We start from the raw sequence: 15452 nt of genomic DNA, 5'->3' as shown, positions 1-15452 counted from the left end.
AATGCAAACATGATTCCTTGTAAAAAGGTGTCAGTTTTTTTGTCAGAAAAAAGGGTAAAAAACCTATTATTATATTTTTCTACTGGCAAAGGAGGCCTCATGATGTTAAAACGGTTATTCTTAACCGGTAACGAATTGGCACTTCTTGTTTACGTGACAAACCTTTGCTAATTGGCCGTGTCGGGTGGTGGCGGGTATAACGACACATTCATAGTTATTATGGATTTTGATCGCGAGAGCCAACTACTACAATGTAAACTAAATACGGGTGTCTGTAGTGGGATCCGAATTCTTGCCCACGTAACAGCTATTGTTTGGAGTTGCGTAATCACTCCCACCGCAATCAGCCAATCGGGAGCGAGGAAGACGACCCCCGTGGCAACATGGCCGCCATGCCCCCCATGTAAAATGGCCGCCATGCCCCCCCATGTAACATGGCCGCCATGCCCCCCCCCCATGTAACATGGTCGCCATGATCTCATTGCTTCGTGCGATGGGGTTATTAACGAATGTTGTTAATCACGTTACCTATCGTTGTATTCACGCCATATTCTCGTTTCGCTATCGACTTACGAGCGGGTCCTGACCACCCAACGTCTCGTAATTTTACGACGTCTAATGGTTGTCCCCTGTTTGCTCGGGAGTTACGGAAAATTGTATCTTGACCCGAACTTACAACGTCGCTACGATGCCTCAAGTCGTTTCGTAGTCTGGTCCCTGCCCCTCGTATCAGGACCTGAGTGAGAACGTCAACTCTCCGCCCTTGAGAACTGTGGTCTTCACATTATGGCGAGGCCGAGACTGTCAACGGTGCACACTCGACAAGCCGGATAAATCGCGGGAGGCTGGAGTTCAGATTTTATAAAACTAAACTATGTTTTATTTCATCAGGTAAGGCCGCCCTGAGCTATTTTGTTACATTTTCAGAAGCGGACCCGGCTATCACAAATGACAGCTCATCGAAGTGGCTCGTCGTCATCATCATCATCACGTGGAAATGTAGACCAGCCAAATAACTCTCAATGCGTGATGTTGATTCTAAGTTTGGAGGGGCAAAGGCGAATAACATACGCGACCACGGCGAGAGAGAGAGAGACACGCAAACTGCAAATATACAGCAGCAGCAGCAGGCGTCAGGGTCGGGATTGAACCCACGACCTCCTGCGTACCAGGCGAGGTGGTCAACATCTCCTAGTCACCGTGATGATTATGAGACACGCAAACTGCAAATACACAGCAGCAGGCGTCAGGGTCGGGATCGAACCCACGACCTCCCGCGTACCAGGCGAGGTGGTCAACATCTCGCCAACCACGGTGCCCGCGGTGACAGGGGGCACCACACGGTGGGCGAGATGTTCACGCAGGACCTCGGCGATGCCGGCTGAGGTGTCACGGCCGTCGCGCTGCCTCCTGGGTCTCATCCAGCGGTGGATTTCACTGCATGAAGTAGCGAGCACGCACGGAGCCGATGGTCAGCGAGATGTCGAGCGAGCGACGGTCCTTGCGTTGCTTGCGACAGCTGATCGTGCCTTCCAGCGTGGAGCCTGCAACACAAAGACAAAGATCCACACACCCCCACCCCCCCCCCCACACACACACACATTACAGCCTCAACAAATGAAATATCACGAGCGGCATCGGTTCAACACAATTGCGTTTAACTGTCGCGTTACTTTGATTCTCCGCAACGACACACTGGACCCAAACGTGTGCACACGCACGTAACAATTAAACACGAATGCACACCAAAAAAAAAGACAAAGATCCCCCGTACGGGACATTTAACAGACTGTTGGGGCAAGTGCTGTTAGCGAGCAGCACCTATGATGGCCGGCATGGCACACGAGGGGGGGGGGGGGTGGCCAGCGCCACGCCCGGCCGCCTTTGTCTCCCCGGCGGCGATGTTCAAACACCGCACCGTACAGCTCATTTTTAGGCTGAGTCCACCTGGGGGAGGCCCAGGACCGGTTCAGATAACCGCCGCGTGTGTGAGTGAGTACAAGTGTGCGTGTGAGAGAGTGAGTACAAGTGTGCGTTTGTGAGAGAGCGTGTGTGTGTGCGTTTGTGAGAGTGCGTAAGGGCTTGAGTGTGCGTGTGTTGTGTGTGCGAGTCTGCACGTGTGTGTGAGTGCGTGTGTGTGAGTGCGTGTGTGTGAGCGTGTGCGAGCGTGTGCGAGCGTGTGCGCATTTGCGAGTGTGCACGTGTGAGCGTGTGTGCGTGTGCGAGTGAGCGAGCGTGTGCGCGAGCGTGTGCGAGTGAGCGTGCGTGCGCGCGTCTCTGTGATGAATGGGAGCCCGAGAGCTGATAAGGGGAACGCCACGCGCAGCCATGCCGAGTGTCCTTCCTGATAAGAGAGCGGCTGCCTGCCTCTCCCTCTCGTCCCCGTCTCCTCCCTCCCATTCCCCCTCTCTCTCTCTCTGCCTCTCTCTCTGCCTCTCTCTCTGCCTCTCTCTCTCTCTGCCTCTCTCTCTGCCTCTTTCTCTGCCTCTCTCTCTCTGCCTCTCTCTCTCTGCCTCTCTCTCTCTCTGCCTCTCTCTCTCTCCGTCGACTTCCGTCTCGACTGCACTCCTTCACAAATATGCCCCAGGCACGGCTCCATCTGGAGCACGCGTACCGCCGCGCGATGCCGGAGGGCGCGTGCGTGGTCTTCAAACGGTGGGGGCGCCGGTCAAGCCCTCCGCACCGGCGCAAACAGAATTCTTCATTTTACTTTTTCACCGGCCTAGTTGGTCGCGCGTGGCGTGTGTGCGACGGCACGGTGTTGGCGATGCGCGTGGCACGTGCAGGCACACATGTGCCCGCGGGGCAGCGTGTTGTGACGCGCGCACGCGATGCTGTATTCGACGTGATCTTGTATCGAAATCCGCTCCAGTGTTTTTTTTCTGCTTGGCAGCAATAAAAATTGGGTTTTAAAACTCCCTCGCGCTCTCTCTCTCGCGCTCCCTCCCGCTCTCCCACTCTCTCTCCCACGCTCTCTCCCACTCTCTCTCTCCCGCTCTCTCTCCCACTCTCTCCCGCTCTCTCCCGCTCTCCCTCTCTCTCCCACGCTCTCTCTCCCCCAATCTCTCTCTCTCCCACTCTCTCCCACACTCTCTCTCTCCCATGCTCTCTCCCGCTCTCTCTCTCTCCCGCTCTCTCTCCCACTCGCTCTTCCACTCTCTCTCTCCCCCACTCTCTCCCGCTCTCCCACTCTCTCTCCCACGCTCTCTCCCACTCTCTCTCTCTCCCACGCTCTCTCCCATGCCCTCCCATGCTCTCTCTCTCCCACGCTCTCCCACTCTCTCTCCCACTCCCTCTCTCTCTCCCACGCTCTCTCTCTCTCCCACTCTCTCTCCCACGCTCTCCCACTCTCTCTCTCTCCCACTCTCTCTCTCCCACGCTCTCTCTCACTGCACACGCCTTCCCCTCTCCACTCTTACCAGGCGTTGACATTCTCGCACCGCACGACTCTCCCATCCCCACTTCGCTCCCCTCTCTCACTCGCTCCACCCTATATAAATCTCCCAATACTCACCGACTCTCTAACACACACTCTCCTCTATCCACTACTCTGCCTCGCTCTCTCCTCTCTCCCCCTACCACTCATGTCTCTATTCTCACACAACTCGCATTTCTCTCTCTCATGTACTCTCACACACACTCATTCACTCTCTCTCAATCACTCCCTCTCACTCACTCTCTTTTTTTACGATCAGAGGAAACAAGAATATCCTCGGTGTAGTCGGCACTTTGCTTCGTTCATTATTTAGTTTTTTTAATGCTTTATGTAACCCCCCCCCCTTCACTCTCTCTCTACCCCCCTCTCTGCCCCCCTCTCTCTACCCCCTCTCTCCCTACTCCATGTCGCTCTCGCTCTTTTTCGCTCTCTCTCGCTTGCTCTTTTTTTATAACTACGACAAGTGCTGCAACTGCACGCAGCCCTTCCCACAGTCAAACGGCCTCCGACGGGCAGCTTAGATCTCCATGCACAGAGCTCTCTACCGTCATCTGCCACCGAGCACACGGCCTCCTCCAGCGCCCACTGCTCCTTGAAGGCCGGCACGGCGTGGGTCAGCCACGCACGGCGGAACTCCAGCCACACCCTGGCTTCGACCAGAGCGCGGAAGATGTGCAGGCTGCTGCCACTCACTCTCTCTCACTCACGCTCACTCTCTCTCACACACACACACTCTCACTCACACTCTCTCTCATTAACTCTCGCTCACACCCTCTCACGCACTCCCTCCCTCTCACACACACACAAGCTCTCACTCTCTCTCTCACTCACTCTCTCTCACTCTTTCACTCGCTCTCACTCACGCTCACACACTCTCACTCTCGCTCACACTCTCACTCACTCTCTCTCACACCCTCTCACTCACTCTCTCACTCACGCTCACACACTCTCTCCCTCTCTCTCACTCTCTCTCACACCCTCTCACGCACTCCCTCTCTCTCACACACACACGCTCTCTCTCTCTCACTCTCTCTCACTCTCTCTCTCTCACTCACTCTCTTTTGTTTACGATCAGAGGAAACAAGAAGACGCTCGGTGTAGTCGGCACTTTGCTCCGTTCATCATTTCGTTTTTTTTGTTTTTTTAAGCTTTGCTTTATGTAACCCCCCCCCCCTTTTTAAATGAAAGACACAACAAAATATTTTTTTCTTTTTTCTCTCCTTTCCCCTTTCCTCTCTCTCTACCCCTCTCTGCCCCGCCCCTCTCTCTCTACCCCCCTCTCTCTGCCTCTCCTCTCTCTCTACCCCCCTCTCCGCCCCCCCCCCCTCTCTCTGCCCCCTCTCTTCCTACTCCATTTGGCTCTCTCTCGCTCTCTCTTTTTTCTTTATAACTACGACAAGTGCTGCTTCTGCACGCAGCCCTTCCCACAGTCAAACGGCCTCAGACAGGTAGCTTAGATCTGCATGCAGAGCTCTCTACCGTCATCTGCCACCGAGCACACGGCCTCCTCCAGTGCCCACTGCTCCTTGAAGGCCGCCACGGCGTGGGTCAGCCGTGCACGGCGGAACTCCGGCCACACCCTGGCTCCGACCAGAGCGCGGAAGATGCCCAGGCTGCTGGCTGGATGTTGCCCCTCCAGGGCCACCTTTCTCGCCCTGTATATGGCGAGCTTGGCGTAGCCAAAGAGCACGTTGACCAGCCCCTGAAGATGTTGGGGTCCGTCGCCCTTCGGGTATCCAAAGATGAGGACCGTCGGGGAGAACCGGCACTCCGGGGACGTGTCGGTGAAGCGCGCCAGGGAGACGTTGGTGGTGACGGTGCCGTGGGCGATGCTCCAGCTGAGGTCCCCGATGCGGTTGTACGTCGGGCTGGAGTAGAGTTGCCTCCAGCGAGGCCTCTCCGGAGAGACGCAGGGCAGGGCTCTCCTCCAGGCATGGTCCTTGTGGCTCCTCAGGGTGTTCTGTTGGTGGAACCGGACCATGTAGGAGTAGAGCACCTTCCTCTTTACATTTGCCAAGGCCACCTCCAGTAGGTCTTCTAGCCGGCACAGGTTGTGATCCGCCTTCGTTTGTCGGCATTGGCGATGCAGTGGCACGACTGAGAGCTCTGGTGGAGGGGGATCGAGAGGGGCCTCGTCATCCCCAACGCCGATGGGGGGCGTTCTCCCCGCTGCCGCTGAGAAGGCCCCCTTGGCTTCGGCCAGGATCCGGGCAGCCACCCGGATCGACTGCAGCCCCCCTGTCTTTGTGGCCATGTCTGCTGGTCCGAGCCACCGGCCCCGTGTTCCGGGCTCCACCAGATCTCCCATCCTGGTGAGCCGCGCGTTGGCGAGACGCCTCTCCATGCCAGGGGTGGTGGTGGTGGATGGCAGCTTTGTCTGTGGGTTCGTGAGGATCGGTTCGAAGACCAGATCCTCGGCCGATCGCGGTTGGTTCAGCCTCCTGACGGCGAGGGAGCTCCATGTCTGCAGGACGCTTCTGTAGAAGGGTGGCAGCTGTCCCAGTGGGAGGCCCTGCAGGTCCATGTAGAATAGTTGTTTGGAGCACTGCAGACCCCCCAGCTGTTTCAGGAGGCCGTGACGCTCCAGGCCGGTGCAGGGGCGGCGTGCAGGAACTTTCAGCGCATCCTGCAGTCGGAAGGTGGCCAGCTGACTCCGCACGCACACCAGCCCGTGACCGCCCTCGTCCAGTGGCAGGGCCAGGACCCCAGCCGCGACCCGGTGTCCTCCACCCGACCAGAAGAAGTCGAGGACTCGCTTCTGAATTGCGTTGACGAGGCTCATGGGGGGTGCAGGGAGAAGAGTCGGTGCCACAGCATGGACGTCACCAGCTAGTTCACCACCAACGTCTTTGTCCTGAAGGTGAGGAACTTGCACAGGTGACTCCAGGTACCCAGCCGCTCCTCCACCTTCTCCTCCAGCTCGACCCAGTTCCTCTGCGGTGATTCCTCCTCTGGTCCTAGGAACACCCCCAGGTGGTGCAGCGATGTTGTGCTCCAATTGATGGCCTTTGCCTTCTCGGGACACTCGGTCATGTCCCACTCTCCAGCCAGCAGGCCGAAGCACTTTTGCCAGTTCATTTCATTTTTGATGAGGAGGCTTTCGAAAAGACCTCCTGGCACTCATGCAGCAGGGCGACATCAGCCAGGGAGCGCAGGATGAGGAGGACGTCGTCGGCGTATGCCGTCAGGACCAACTTGATGCTTGGTTCCCTCAGCACCAGGCCGCTGAGTCTCCGCCTTATGAGATTCAGGAAAGGCTCTAATGCCAGGGCATAAAGTTGGCCCGACAATGGGCATCTCTGTCTCACTCCTCGCTCGAATTTGACCGGGGCAGTGAGGGCGCCGTTGATCTTGATCATGCACTCCGCCTTGGTGTAGAATAGGCGGATCGTTCGGACAAAGGCATCCCCAAAACCCAAGGTCTTGAGGGTTCCCAGCAGGTACTTGTGGTCCACTCTGTCAAAAGCCTTTTCCTGGTCAAGAGCCAGAAACGCGATTGGGATGCCCAACCTCTGGGACACCGCGATGAGGTCCCTGACCAGGAAGATGCCGTCGTGGATGGTTCATCCGGGGATGGTGTAGGACTGGTCCCCGTTTACGACTTGTGCAATCACCCCTTTCAGTCGCAGGGAGAGAGCCTTCGTCAATATTTTGTAGTCTGTGTTCAGGAGGGAAACCGGACGCCAGTTTTGTAGGTATCTCAGGTCTCCGTTCTTGGGAAGCAGAGTGAGCACTGCCCTCCTCCAAGACTGAGGCATCACCCCGGTGACTGAGGCTTCCTCCAGCACCTCTCTGTAGTCCTCCCGCAAGGATGGCCAAAAAGCGGCGTAAAACTCCCCTGTTAGCCCATCTAACCCTGGGGATTTATTCGGGGCCAGTCCTCTTACAGCTGCGTCAAGGTCAGTCCTGGTGAGCTTTTGCTCTAGCAGCTCTTTCCCGTCTTCCCCCAGTGTGGGTAGACCACTCCATGCCTCCGCCTGGGCCGGTTCCGATGTTTCTTCAGGGGAGAACAGGCTGCCGTAGAAGTCTCTGATGATGGTCGACTTCTGCTGGGGTTCGTGCACCAGGACACCGTCACCATCAAAGAGGCACTCCATAGATTTGCGTCTCCCATTCTGCCTCCCGAGGGAGTAGAAAAGCGGGGATCCCGTGTCGAGGTCCGTGATGAGCTTCACCCAGGATCGCAAAAACGCTCCCCTCGTCTGCTCCTCCTGTAGCCCTTTGAGATGCTCCCTATTCTCCTCGTATTCTTGGAGAAGAGCAGGGTCGCTGTCCTCGGTGAGGCGACCCTCCAAATTGAGGACTCGGGCTTCCATGTTGGTGATGTCCGCGTTCTTCAGTCTGGTGCTCCCCCAGGTGTATTGTTGGCACAACAGCCTGGTGTGCACTTTGCCCATATCCCACCACTCGGCCAGAGAGTCGAACTGCGTTTTGGTTTTTCGCCACTCTTCCCAGAAGTCCTCGAACATTTCTAAGAAGGTGCCATCCTCCAGCAGTGAGTTGTTAAAATGCCAGTGGGACGCGCCCTCACGGGCCCTCTCCAGCCTGACACGGAGCACGATGAGGTTGTGGTCCGTGAAGGGTGCCGCCCTGATGCCAGACGTTATGGCGCACGTCACAAAGCTCTTAGAGATGTAAAATCTGTCGAGCCTGGACTGCGTCACCGAGCCATCGCGCCTCGTCCTCGTGTACGTGAACTGGCGTTGGCCTGGGTGATGTATGCGCCACACATCCACCAAGGCGGCGTCCTCCAGGAGTCCCTGCATTTCCCTCTTAGGCCCTACTCCCCCCGGCTGTCCCCCTGAACGATCCAGGGGGCCGAGTGTGCAGTTGTGGTCGCCACCCACAATCACGCACTCGTCGTCCGGGATCCCGGCCAGGTGCCTCCTCAGGAGGTGCAGAAACAGGATCTTCTCCTTGTTGGTCACAGGCGCGTACACGTTCAGCAGGTGGGTGGTGACATCGCCCACCCTGACCGTTACCGCGAGCAGCCTTCCCTTCACCACTTCGGTGTGGGTGATGAGCTCGGGATGAAACCCTTTAGCAAACAGGGTCGCGACTCCACAGGAGGTGTTGTCAAGGTGGCTGTAGAAGGAGTCCCCTCCCCACTCCTTCCTCCAGTCATCCTCGTCCTCGACCGTGAGATACGTCTCCTGAATGAAGAAGACAGAGGCAGCGTGTTTCCTCGCAAGAGACCTTGCGGAAAACCTCCGCACTGCCTCCCTGCACCCGTTCACGTTCAGGGAGCCGATGTACATAGGCATTGCTTGTTCCTTTCCCCCGTGGCCTCCCACCTTATAATTTGTTTGCGGAAAAATCTCAGCTTTGCCCTCTCCTTGCCCCGGGACTCGAGTCTCTGCTTGGCAAGGAGTCTCTCTGCTTGAGTCACAGAGGCCTTTATTGCCTTGCTGTCCTTCCATTGAGCCAAGGCAATGTCCGCTCTGTCCTTCCACATGTTGGTCTCGTCGAGGAATTTCCAGAGATCTTCCGAGGAGATCAGGGGAGTCTGAGGGTCAAGGAGTGTAGACCCCTGGCTGCTCTCGCTCCCCATGCTGAAGCAGTCGTCCCGATCTGAATCGATTTCCTCGGCGTCCGGCTCCGCTGGAAGAGCTGCAGCGGCTGAGCTGGCGCATGGCCCAGCGGCGCCCTCTCCCCCGGTGTCAGGGATGGCCTGGGATGGCTCCTGTTCAGGCTCTTCGGGTGGATGGCCCGGTGTCTCTTCCGCTAGTATTGGATCAGCAGTGGGACGGGGACCTTCCTCCTCATTCCCATCCATTTCGTCCTTGCCCTTGGTGAGTGTCTCTCCGCCAACTTCTTCCTCTTGAATTTCGATTTAAAGCTTTCGTGACTGCAAGGATTCATCTTCTTTGGTTCTTTCGGTAAAGTCACGTAGAATGAGAATAAAATAATAAATTGCTAAAATAAAATAACACAATAATATTCTCACGACGTTTCGGCCACAACACAAGCGGCCTTCATCAGGTGAAGGGACGAGACTCCAGCACTGTCCTCCAGTCTCGTCCCTTCACCTGATGAAGGCCGCTTGTGTTGTGGCCGAAACGTCGTGAGAATATTATTGTGTTATTTTAGTTTATCAATTTATTATTTTATTCTCATTCTACGTGACTTTACCGAAAGAACCAAAGAAGATTCTTCCTCTTGGTCAAGGGCTTCCTGTATAGCTGGTGGGGAGCGAGTCTCTATGACAACAGTAGACGGGTCGATTTCCGTGGTGATGTCGCCTTCATCGTCCACAGTTTCCTGCTGTAGAAACCCTTCCCCAGACGCACGCCGCTTCTTCCTCTTGGCGGGTTTCTTCCTCGCCGCCCGCACGTCACTCGGCGTGGCGTCCGGGAAGGCAAAAACCACATCTTCGGCGTCTGGCAGCTGTTCTGCTTCCTCCCCTGGTGTGGGGGGTTTCACTGCTTCTTCCTGTTCGAGGTCTGGGAGGGGTTCCTCCTCTGAGTTTGACCCTTGAGATCCGGGTCCTTCTGTATTTTTCCTCTTACGATTTGTCGCTTGAGGCGGCGAAGTTGGGGCCACGACTTCAGGTGTAGGAGGATTCGTGGCTCGCGGGTCCGGTGTGGGCTGTTGGGGGGCTTGTTGCAATCGGGGCTCTTGCTGCTTTGCCCCTCTTGCTCTGCCTCCCTCCTCCCCGCTCTTTTCTCCGACCCTCGCCGTCGTCGGTTTAGGGCAATCCCTTCGGAAGTGCCCCTCTTATTTGCAAAGATTGCATCTGATGCAATCTTTGGCATAAAACATTCTATGGGCAATGCCTGCATTGACAATGACAAACGAGCCCTCTTCCTGCTGTCCGGGAGTCAGCAGGACGTGCACCTGCCTCTTGAAAGATAAAATGTGATTGAGAGCAGGGTTTCTGCACCCCAGTGCCAGGGCACGTACTGGCACCACGATGGTGCCCAGCTTGGACACGTGCTCCAACACGTGCTCCAACACGTGCTCCAACACGGCCTTGTCGGGGATGTAGGGCGGCACGTTCGAAACGACTATTCGCGCTGCCACCGAAGCGATGGGTTCCAGCCGGACGTGGAGTCCCCCCACGGTCATCCCCTTCTCGACAGCCGAATCGGCCACCTTCTTCGTCGTCAGGAAGAAGACGGCTTTCCCGCTGACCTTCGAGGCGTGGGTGACGGTGGCCGGCGGGACGATGGCGGCCAGGGCCTCGACGTACGTCTCGATCGTGACGGAGCTCGAGGCGTAGCGGCGGATGCCGTTCTCGTGCAGCGGCAGTGGTCGCTGCGCGCTTGGGGGGGGCTGGCCTTGGAGCAGAGGCCCTAGTGGGGGGCCTCGTGACTCCAGGCAGATTGGCAGCTGCGACCTTTGCGTAGGTGGCCATTCTGTTCCTGCTGCCTTCAATTTCTACCTGACTGTGGTGCTGCGCTTCTGTACAGAACACCCCTTGAGAGAATGTAAACTGAGGATGAATAAAGAATCCTCGTTTAAGAAAATAATGAAAGAAAAAAAGAATGGAAAGAGATATAGTTATTTATTCAATAAACTATTTTTATTGAATAAATTATGAAGCAGTAAATAAAAAAAATAATTTGATAGTGATATCTAATGATACATTTGCGTGTTAAATAAATGAATGTATTTTGCAAACAAATCTACTTTTTAGAAAAATGTGTTTATTAAATACATTCACTCATCGTTAAATAAATATAACTTAGAGTCCTTGCACACTCGTGGAGGCAAACCAAAAAACGCAGTGTGTTAAGGAATCATTAACTAATAGATTGCTTTAGCCTCAAAGTAAACAATTGCTTGTGTGGCCTTAAATTTCTGCGCTACAGTGTAGAAGCGCCTCCCCGTGGCTCACACAAAATACAAGTTATAAGAAATCTCAAATAGTTTGAGAATCGTAAACTGAGATTAAAAACATAAGCAGAAGAATTTAAAAAAACAATAAGTAGAGTACACAAAAATACCTGTAAAAAATGAAAACGATGCTTTAATTAACTATGGGATTGAGCCCATCGCCTAAGAAACACCACCGTGTTTCAAAAGGCTATGGCCTCACCCTGAACTGTTAAGCCTAAAAAAAGTAAATAAAAATAGAGCAACACACAAAAAGTACTACTTGTGTGTGCAAAAGGCGGAATACGTACTCCTGCTGAGTAAAAACTTGAAGAAAGTAAATTAATTAGAAGAGGGTATATTAGATTTATAAAGTTACCACGGGGAGCTCAAACGAAGCGCGTCCTCTCTCTCTGCACTCTCTCACTCTCTCTCACTCACTCTCTCACTCTCTCTCACACACACACTCTCACTCTCTCACACACACACACTCTCACTCTCTCTCTCACACACACACTCTCTCTCTCTCACTCACTCTCACTCACTCTCCCACTATCTCTCTCACACACACACTCTCACTCTCTCACTATCTCTCTCACTCTCTCACTCACTCTCTCTCACACACACACTCTCACTCTCTCTCACACACACACTCTCACTCTCTCTCTCACACACACCCCATCTCTCTCTCTCACTCCCTCTCACTCACTCTCTCACTCTCACTCACTCTCACTCACTCTCTCACTATCTCTCTCACACACACACTCTCACTCTCTCTCTCTCACTCTCTCACTCTCTCTCTCACTCTCTCACTCTCTCACTCACTCTCTCTCTCTTTCTCTCACTCTCTCACTCTCTCACTCACTCTCTCACTCTCTCTCACTCTCTCACTCTCCCATCGTTCCTTGCACGCACGCGCGTCACGTGACCGCCACATAGTACGGAACGACGTTTAACGCAGCGGGCTCAATTTAGCACTCTCGAATTCTGATGATGTACGGGGCCACACGGGAGGGACGTGTGGAAGACGGGCCGAGCAACGGGGTGGGTGACGAGGTGGGTGACGGGGTGGGTGACAGGGTGGACGACGAGGTGGGCGATGGGGTGGGCGACGGGGTGGGTGACGAGGTGGGTGACGAGGTGGGTGACGAGGTGGGTGACGGGGTGGGTGACGGGGTGGGTGACGAGGTGGGTGACGAGGTGGGTGACGAGGTGGGTGACGGGGTGGGTGACGGGGTGGGCGACGGGGTGGGCGACGAGGTGGGCGACGGGGTGGGTGACGGGGTGGGTGACGAGGTGGGTGACGAGGTGGGTGACGAGGTGGGTGACGAGGTGGGTGACGGGGTGGGTGACGGGGTGGGTGACGAGGTGGATGACGAGGTGGGTGACGAGGTGGACGACGAGGTGGGTGACAGGGTGGGTGACGAGGTGGGCGACGGGGTGGGTGACGGGGTGGGTGACGGGGTGGGTGACGGGGTGGGCGACGGGGTGGGTGACGGGGTGGGTGACGGGGTGGTTGACGAGGTGGTTGACGAGGTGGGTGACGGGGTGGGTGACGGGGTGGGTGACGGGGTGGGTGACGAGGTGGGTGACGAGGTGGGTGACGAGGTGGGTGACGGGGTGGGCGACGAGGTGGGTGACGGGGTGGGTGACGAGGTGGGTGACGAGGTGGGTGACGAGGTGGGTGACGAGGTGGGTGACGAGGTGGGCGACGGGGTGGGCGACGGGGTGGGTGACGGGGTGGGTGACGAGGTGGGTGACGAGGTGGGTGACGAGGTGGGTGACGAGGTGGGTGACGAGGTGGGTGACGGGGTGGGCGACGGGGTGGGTGACGGGGTGGGTGACGAGGTGGGTGACGAGGTGGGTGACGAGGTGGGTGACGAGGTGGGTGACGAGGTGGACAAGGCGAGTGACGAGGTGGGTGATGAGGTGGGCGACGGGGTGGGTGACGAGGTGGGCGAAGAGGTGGGTGACGAGGTGGGCGACGGGGTGGGCGACGGGGCGGGCGACGAGGCGAGTGATGGGGTGGGCGACGAGGTGGATGACAAGGCGAGTGACGAGGCGAGTGACGAGGCGAGCGACGGGGCATCCGAGACGTCCCTGAGCGGTGTTGCCGCGCAAGACGCTCCCCCGTCCGAGTTTGCGAGCGCACGTTAGCTGCGGTCAGGACGCGTCATTAATTACATCTACCCCACCCCCCACTTCCAGGGGAGTGGCGGGCGGGGAGGGGGGGGGCAGGGAAGGGCGTTAGGTATAGCGGCACAAGAAAGGAAAATAATTAAGAAATAACGGCCTCATTGACACGCATCGATGGGCCACCATCAGCGCGCTGGAAATGGCCAGCGGAGAGAATGACGACAAAGACAAAGGCGCCCCGCGTAGCCTTGACCGGGCTGCTCGGGGCAAGTGCCGCCCGCGGAGCCGCCCCACGCAAGCCGGCACGGGGCGGGCGGGCTGGCCAACAGCCACGCCCGGCCGCCTTTGTATCCCCGGTGGCTGACAGTTCTTACACGTTTTAAAGGGACCGAGCGTACACCTAGGGGAGGGGGCGGCGGGATGGGTTGGGGCGATCGCGGCCGCCGCTGCCGCCGAGCTGGAATCCAACCCCGCTCCATAACCACGCGCGCACGAGAACACGAGTGGGCACGTGGATGCGCGAAAGTGCCACCACCTCCGCCGGCGGGTGTCCCAAGGGCGAGTGCAGTTTGCAAGCGCCTATTAAGGCTACGCCTCGTTCTCGTGTCTCACAAACCGCCCGCACGCCCGCCCGCCCGCCCGCCTCCAACTGGTCCGGCACTCTCTCCCCTCACCCTTCATCTCCTCCTTTCCCTCTGTCCCTCTCTCAATTTCCCCTCTCTATCCCTCCCTCTCTCTCTCTCTTTTTACGATCAGAGCAAGCAAGAAGATGCCCGGTGCAGTCGGCACTTTGCTTCGTTCATCATTTCGGGGTTTTTTTTTTTCAACGCTTTGCTTTACGTGTGCCCCCCAACCCCCCCCCAGCCCCCCTTTTTTAAATGAAAGATTTCACAAAAGATTTCACGCTCTTCTCTCCTCCTTCTTACCCCTTCCCTCTCTCTCTCTCTACCCCCCTCTCTGCCCCCCACCCCTCTCTCTCTCTACCCCCTCTCTGCCTACTCCTCCTTCACCTCCCATCTTCCCTCTCCCTCCCCTTCCCCGCACGTGACTCTACCCCTGGCTCTAGACACTGTGTGCCCGTTCAAGCATAAAATTACCCCGTCAGACGCAGTACCTCCCCCACCAGCCTTTCAATTTCAACCTCCCCCACATCCCCCCCCTCCTCCCATACAGGCCCGCCCGCCCGCCCGCCCGCCCAGCCTCCAGCTCACATCGTAGACTCCACTAAATAACAGAACCTTTCCTTGCTCACAATACAAAATAAATAAAGTCTCCGGGTCCTGCCTCGCACACACACGTGGAAGTTGTGTGTGTGTGTGCGTGCGCGCGTGTGCACTTGTGTGTGCATTTGTCTGTGTGCGCGCGTGTGAGTGCATGTGAGAGAGGTCGTGTGTTGTACTTGCGTGTGCATCACATGCGCAAACACACGCACACACACACACAAGCAAAAGCGCGCACACACACGCTTATATACACAACCGCTCACAAACACACACACACACTGGTACACACACACGCACACGCGCGCACACACTGGCACACACACACACGCTTATATACACAACCGCTCACAAACACACACACACTGGTACACACACACACGCACACGCGCGCACACACTGGTACACACACACACACACACGCTTATATACACAACCGCTCACAAACACACACACACTGGTACACACACACGCACACGCGCGCACACACTGGCACACACACACACACACACGCGAACACACGCGCCGCGTCAGTGTGCCCACGCGCACACATTCATCTCTGTCTGCGAACCAGTGAGTCATGAAAGACGCGCGCCACTCGACCTCACGCGCACACACACACACACACAAGACAAAAGGTCCCCCGTATAGCCTCGACAGACTGTCGGGGCAAGTGCTGTGAGCGAGTAGCGAGCGTCCATGAAGGCCGGCACTGTGGCACACGAGGGGGGTGGGTGGCCAGCACCACGCCCGGCCGCCTTTGTCTTCCCCAGTGGCGATGTTTGCTACACGCTGAACCGGGTACTCGTTTGAGAGGACGAGTCGACCTAGGGGAGGGCCCG

At 56.7% G+C, this 15452-nt stretch overlaps 1 protein-coding gene across 3 annotated transcripts in view; it reads right to left on the bottom strand.

Annotated features, from left to right (window-relative positions):
- Positions 1–851: 851 nt before the first annotated feature.
- The window catches only part of PRMT3 (protein arginine methyltransferase 3), an 86620-nt gene continuing 72019 nt past the window's right edge, over positions 852–15452 (bottom strand). For 2 of the 3 annotated variants that reach the window (XM_032977967.2, XM_076054276.1), the window contains exon 16: positions 852–1544. In XM_032977967.2, the coding sequence (XP_032833858.2) occupies positions 1435–1544 (110 nt within the window). In that variant the 3' untranslated portion in view covers positions 852–1434. Of the gene's footprint in view, positions 1545–3981; positions 6219–15452 lie in introns of those variants that run through there. The other variant, XR_012930311.1, reaches the window with a different exon arrangement.

Source organism: Petromyzon marinus, chromosome 65 (assembly GCF_048934315.1).
Source record: "Petromyzon marinus isolate PM22_M1 ecotype Great Lakes invasive population chromosome 65, UKy_Petmar_22M1.pri1.0, whole genome shotgun sequence".
In the NCBI taxonomy this organism is placed as follows: domain Eukaryota; kingdom Metazoa; phylum Chordata; class Hyperoartia; order Petromyzontiformes; family Petromyzontidae; genus Petromyzon; species Petromyzon marinus.
The sequence above is the reverse complement of the archived record's forward strand: the minus strand, read 5'-3'. Positions and strand labels throughout refer to the sequence as shown.